The following is a 6,635-nucleotide window of genomic DNA, read 5'->3' as shown; positions in this document are numbered from 1 at the left end:
AAATAAATAGTAGTTAAATTATTATTGGCAAAGACTTTCTCGATTTCACGGGTGTATGTGTGAACAATGCCAGTGTGTTATCCATGTACTATTATGTACCACTAGGAGGTAAATAGTTGTCAAATAATTATTTTGATCAATTTCTTTTGGCAATAGTTTTCTTACTCGGCACTGGTCTAAGGAAGTAAAATAGCTTGTCTTCAGTATGTACTTTTATTTGTATAACCATTGCTCATCATGACAGCGCGTGATGGTCCAATTTAATAATGTCGTAAACGGTTAACAATTATATGGATACTTTACTGTAATTCAAAAGATGATTCGTGTCACTACTTTAATTAAATATGCCAAAAAAAATTTAGATCAAATAATCTATTGGGATAGATTGCTGGCTCCGACACGGCTCGAGGTGGTACACCATGGTTTCCTAATGTTGTACATGTAAATATTTGTAAAGTGTATATATGGATAACTAAGTGGAACATGTATTAACCTCGTAATTAAAAAAATTAATGAATTAATAGATTGACAGACCAACAACTAACATGTGCTTCGGGATCATGTAATCAATGTTTAGATGAGTTGATGGTCACGATAGATTGCTTGCTCAGGCAAGATAAAAAAAAAATTGGATCTACTCGTAACGTTTATACAAGGATAACTAAGTGAAACACACCACGATCGGCAACGATCGAATTTATCGGATAATTTGTTTTGCATAGACATTTTTCATTGCTCTAATGTTTATTTATCGTAACCTTAATAGTTTAGTGGTACGTGAATCACAAGTTACATGGAGTTACGTACTTCAATTCACCCTTTTGGGAGTGAATATTATATTGTATAGTGTACATGAAAAATATTTAAAATATTAAATGTAAGAAATAAATATAGAGAATAGCTGTAAAGAATTTGAAATGAATAAATAAAGCTATAATTGTTCTTAGTATATACTATAAAGAAGTGTACATTTATGCAATCCTAAAGTAGTTCAAATGATCAAACTATACAAGGCTGGACATGTTCAAGGCCACGATTCTATAAGGCCACAATTCTATATCTGAACATTTTCATTTGCATGATTATCTTAAAAAAATACAAGCTTGGACATGTTAAGGCCACGATTCTATACCTGAATATTTTCATTTGTATGATTATGTTAAAAAAAATAGCTCTTTCCAGCCGTAAAAGATTCAAAAGATTATATAATCTACCTAAGAAAAGTATACCACATATGACATTATATAATAGGTTGAATAGTAATATTGAAGTAAAAAGGTTAATAAAAACATGAGTAGCAGGATCTCTCATCATGACTGTGAGTTAAAAATTCAAAAGTTGTACCATGAATAAAAAGAAGTATGATACATATAATATTTTTCCAATGAGTTGGATGTATTAGTGGGCCAACAGATCCGTCTGCTATCTCTCCCCTCAGAAGAGGCTCTACTACACTTCTATTTATACGAATAAATTAATACAAATATAAGATGTGTATAGCCTCCTGCTATTGAGCGTACATTATCTCGAAACGAAAATGGATGGGAAAAGATAACGGGTACATGAGTTGCCGGGAACATAAGGGATTTATCCAGGACTTGACCGAGCCGGACCAACCTGTTGCTACTCCAAGCGCAACATGGGAATGCAACCGGGCATCAAGTCAGTCCACGACGGCGACCGGAGCGGAAGAAAACAGAGGAATTCCTCGCGCTCCGCCTACAGAAACGAGAAATACCACGTCCCCCCGCCCCCACGGCCCCGCACGAGTCAAGAGTCAAAGCCCGGCCGGGAAAATGTCCCGAGGAACGCAAACAGCAGCCCACGCTTGACGATTCCGCCGCAAAGGTCGCGACAGCTGCCGAATACCCCGGGCAAAGCAGTGTGCCACCATCGCGCGTATATCAATCGCCCCAGCAAAGCCCACATCAATTTGCGACTTGCTAGCCACCAGCCCGACCCTAGTGCGCGCGCGCAAGCCGTGCCTATCCAGTATCCACAGCTCAAGCCATGGAGCCGCCGCGGCTGCTGGCGTTGGTCGCGCTGCTGCTGTGCCTGTGCGCGCTCCCCGCGCCCGCGCGGTCCCAGAACGCGACTACCACGCCCGTGGCCGCGCCGGCGTCAGTGGAGGGGTTCAACTGCTCTGCGAACCGCACGTACCCGTGCCAGGCCTACGCGCTGTACCGCGCGGGCTTCGCGGGCGTGCCACTCGACCTCGCCGCCGTGGGCGACCTCTTTAGCGTCAGCCGCTTCATGGTAGCGCACGCCAACAACCTCTCCATCTCGGCCGCGCCGACCGCGGGGCAGCCGCTGCTCGTGCCGCTCCAATGCGGCTGCCCCTCCGGGTCCCCCAACACCTACGCGCCGACGCAGTACCAGATCGCCCCGGGGGACACGTACTGGATCATCTCCACCACCAAGCTGCAGAACCTCACGCAGTACCAGGCCGTGGAGCGCGTAAACCCGACGCTGGTACCGACGAACCTAGATGTCGGCGTCATGGTCACGTTCCCCATCTTCTGCCAGTGCCCGGCCGCCGCCGACAACACCACCACCGCGCTCGTCACCTACGTCATGCAGCCGGGTGACACCTACGCGTCCATCGCTACCGCCTTCGCCGTCGACTCCCAGTCTCTTGTTTCCCTCAACGGGCCCGAGCCGAGTAAGCAGCAGTTCCAGGAGATACTCGTGCCGCTCCGCCGTCAGGTGCCGCAGTGGCTGCCGCCAATCGTGCTCCGAAACAACGCCTCGGCGACGCCGCCGTCCCCGCCGCCGTCCGCGTCCCCCGCCGCGACTGTCGCGAGCAACGACCGGAACGGGGTGGTCACCGGGCTGGCCGTCGGGTTGGGCGTCGTGGGTGCTCTTTGGCTGCTGCAGACGATTCTGCTGGCCTGCCTGTGGAGACGCCGCAAGGCGAAGGGGAGGCAGGGGGATGCGGTGGTGAGCGGCGACGTTGTTGAGGGCGGCAGGTTTGCGAAGAGCGGGTCCGGCGGCGTCGGCGGTGGGGACAGGTTCTTGGTGAGCGACATATCGGAGTGGCTGGACAAGTACAGGGTGTTCAAGGTAGAGGAGCTGGAGCGCGGCACGGGGGGCTTCGACGATGCGCACCTCATCCAGGGCAGCGTGTACAAGGCGGACATCGACGGCGAGGTGTTCGCCGTGAAGAAGATGAAGTGGGACGCCTGCGAGGAGCTCAAGATCCTGCAAAAGGTGCGGCCAGTTTCTTCCACCACTGATGAATTGCTTGTTCCAGTACTGTCAGAACTCAGAACGAAAAATTGCTTTCGAATTAATTTGCTTCTGAACAAAGGAACCAATTAGGCTTGCTGCTTTATGGCTTGACCATTACAATTTGCACTCTTTGATTGGGACAGTATGATTTTAAAGAACGCTAGTGCTTATATCCCATTGGTTTGGAGTAGATGAAAGCACTCACCACTAAACAAACATAAGCAGGCACTTCTATAATTCGTCCCAGATGAAATGATCGCTGTGGTTAGTTTACTTGACTAGCAACACAAGTAAGCCCTCTTTATTGTAAGGCCATGGGTCATCATCGGATTGGAATTTTGCCACTCACATTGACGTCAACTAGTGATGAGGGACCATCTCTCCTTTGTGTCAATGTGTCATTGATGAAGCCAAATTATTGAAGCTAGTGGAGTTAGGAAATTCAATGTTAGATCTGTCGCTCTGCGAGTGCCATCAGATGCCTTGAGACTGTTCTTCAGGGCCAGCTCTTGGCAGTGGCACCAATGGATTGCAGGAGCCTTAGAATAGTCCAAAGACATCCAACCGTAAATCAGCCAACCGTTGATAATATACTTATGGGAGGCACTATATGACAATCGCCCTAAAATCAGGCTGTTTACAGTCGACGTCCTAGACCGTCGGTCCAGGAGTCATCTTCAACCTCCAAGCATCTCCCTCTCACACAGCACAAAAGCAATAGTAACTCTTCCTTGGCACTCGCTTCTGCTCTACCTGTCTCTGGCCGCATCCCCACTACCGGATCTGTAGCTGCCGCCCTTCACCATGCTAAGCTAGCTTAGCCAGTCGGTTTCCTCTCTCCCCCGCCCATCCGGCTGTCTCCCACCGCCCACGGCCGGTGATGTCCCCGTTGCCCTGCCGTCTCACTCGACACCACCGCCGGTCTAGCATGTCGTCTGGTGACCTTCCTCTAAGCTCACAACACACGATCCCCACGCTAGAATCCTAACCCCGCCGCTAACCTTTTCTCGCCGGTGCAAATTTGAATTGACTGATGCCTAACAAGAGTGGATACTTATATGAATTGTCTTTTTCTTCTCTCAGAGATCTATCCCGTTTCGTTATGGACTCGGGTATTAATGGCCCTAATGTACCAATCAACCATAGTGGTGCCATGTAGGGTATGGTGTGTGAATTGGGATGGTGTCGAGAGTGTGCACATCTCGATGCTAGGTGTTGATATAGTCAAGGGTATAGATCGTTTGTCACTTCACTAAGTCATCAGCCAAGCTAGGACATAGGAATCTTTTTTCTTGAATGAGGCCGGGTTTATAGATAAACTGGAAGCATAGTACAACCCGCCCTTAGGAACCTCGTCCTCGAACACAGTCGAAGAAAACATATTGAAATCTGTCGGAGCAAGCCTCGGCGACCCGAGAAAAGATCGAGATTTGTCAGAGCAAGCCCCAACGGCCCGAAGACATGAAGAAACACCCAAGAGAGCTGACGCATCATCACAAACGCAGCTACTCTACCAACAAACCTAACACAGATATTGACGCAATTTATTCTTTTCTCGGTGCTACTACATACGTATGTGTATGTCTTTGTGTTTAGTATGTTCGTGTAGAGATAGGTCTCCAGTAGATCTCATCATGTCGCCGGTGTGCAGAAGTTGATTTGGAATTTTCTGGTATTTTCTGGTGGCGTCTTGGACCTACTTCAGGAATCTTGACATCTTGTGTGTGCTGGAGCAACTAGACAGATGAGTCAAAAATACCAATAACATTGCATTTAGCTTGTGCCTTTGTTAGTCTCCGGCCCGACCACATGCACAACTGAATACTGCCACGTACTGACAAGGCTACAGCACTACATGAGTCCTCGCATGCTGACGCACAAGATTGAACTGCTCGTCATTTTTCAACAAAGTCTGCTGCCCCGATAGGTGACACGTAGGGTCATTGACTTGGTCGTTGAATTCCATACGCATACATCCGCATCACCGACACCAATACTGACGAAAACTTGCGAACATGTTGTATCGCGTGTACTGTACGAAATCAGGACGAAGGATTGGACTGATAATATGCTAAAACATCTGCAGTAGCTTTGACGTGGCATGGTTTTGATTTTTGTAATAATATAGATATTTTTCAGGTGAACCACAGCAACCTGGTGAAGCTGGAGGGGTTCTGCATCAACCCGGAGACGGGCGACTGCTACCTGGTGTACGAGTACGTGGAGAACGGGTCGCTGGACCTGTGGCTGCTGGACCGCGACCGCGCGCGTAGTCTGGGCTGGCGCGCGCGCCTCCACATCGCGCTGGACCTCGCCCACGGCCTCCAGTACATCCACGAGCACACCTGGCCGCGCGTGGTGCACAAGGACATCAAGAGCAGCAACGTCCTCCTGGACGCCGGCATGCGCGCCAAGATCGCCAACTTCGGCCTCGCCAAGACGGGCCACAACGCCGTCACCACCCACATCGTCGGCACGCAAGGGTACATCGCGCCAGAGTACCTCGCCGACGGCCTTGTCACCACCAAGATGGACGTGTTCGCCTACGGCGTCGTCCTGCTCGAGCTGGTGTCCGGACGCGAGGCCGCCGGCGACAGCGGCGAGCCGCTGTGGGCGGACGCGGACGACAGGGTGTTCCGGGGACGGGACGAGGGGCTGGAGGCGCGGGTGGTGGCGTGGATGGACCCCGTGCTTGCGGAGCAGACGTGCCCGCCGGGCAGCGTGGCGAGCGTGGTGAGCGTCGCGAGGGCGTGCCTGCACCGGGACCCGTCCAAGCGCCCCAGCATGGTGGACGTGGCGTACACGCTGTCCAAGGCGGACGAGCACTTCTCCGACTAGTCCAGCGAGAGCCTGTCCGTCGACGGCAGCGGCGAAGTCGCCGCCCGGTGAACAATTGTTGGTTTGGTTAGTACTCAGTATAGTGCTGAGACATCTGTTCGCGTTGTAAATGTTAAGGTCTAGCGAGCGATGATGAGTGAGTAGTGAGTAATAACGCCGGAATTATGACGGCCGCGAGGTCCGTCCGTGAGGTCGGCTTTGAGGTGTAGTAGCGTAAAGCTGTGTTATTACGCATACTAGCTAAGCGTAAGTATGTTACGGACTTGATAATATCTTGTACAAACTCAATGCAGTAGATATATATATGTAGTATAAGAGTATCATCAAATAAACATGTCGGGAGTGATGCCGTAATTTGATTTCAAATAGAATAAAAAAGAAGATTATTTAGTAATTTTTTCTATTTTTTTATTTTTATTATTAAAATGTGTATCAGTAGCCGGTAAAAGATGAGGAGGTTGGCGGATGAGGATGAATAATAAAAATAAGTAAATCTATTATATTATCATTAAGGGGAAAAGAAATAAACATGTTCGCTCTTAAGATCGTGAAACTACCACGTTAAT

At 49.2% G+C, this 6,635-nt stretch overlaps 1 protein-coding gene across 1 annotated transcript; it reads left to right on the top strand.

The window, feature by feature from the left end:
* The first annotated feature begins 1,766 nt into the window (after positions 1 to 1,766).
* LOC133921532 (serine/threonine receptor-like kinase NFP) lies at positions 1,767 to 6,339 on the top strand. The gene is made up of 2 exons (XM_062366452.1): positions 1,767 to 3,210; positions 5,371 to 6,339. The coding sequence occupies exons 1-2, from the start codon at positions 2,011 to 2,013 to the stop codon at positions 6,067 to 6,069; spliced, it is 1,899 nt and encodes a 632-aa protein (XP_062222436.1). The 5' UTR covers positions 1,767 to 2,010; the 3' UTR covers positions 6,070 to 6,339.
* Positions 6,340 to 6,635: the final 296 nt, after the last annotated feature.

The sequence above is a fragment of the Phragmites australis genome, chromosome 6, assembly GCF_958298935.1.
Source record: "Phragmites australis chromosome 6, lpPhrAust1.1, whole genome shotgun sequence".
In the NCBI taxonomy this organism is placed as follows: Eukaryota; Viridiplantae; Streptophyta; class Magnoliopsida; order Poales; family Poaceae; genus Phragmites; species Phragmites australis.
The sequence above is the reverse complement of the archived record's forward strand: the minus strand, read 5'-3'. Positions and strand labels throughout refer to the sequence as shown.

What these genes read in the sequence shown, in the direction of transcription:
- LOC133921532 (XM_062366452.1), top strand. Translation starts at nt 2,011, where the DNA reads ATGGAGCCGCCGCGGCTGCTGGCGTTGGTCGCGCTGCTGCTGTGCCTG. An exon ending in AGCTCAAGATCCTGCAAAAG is followed by an intron (nt 3,211 to 5,370) that starts GTGCGGCCAGTT and finishes GATATTTTTCAG; the next exon opens with GTGAACCACAGCAACCTGGT.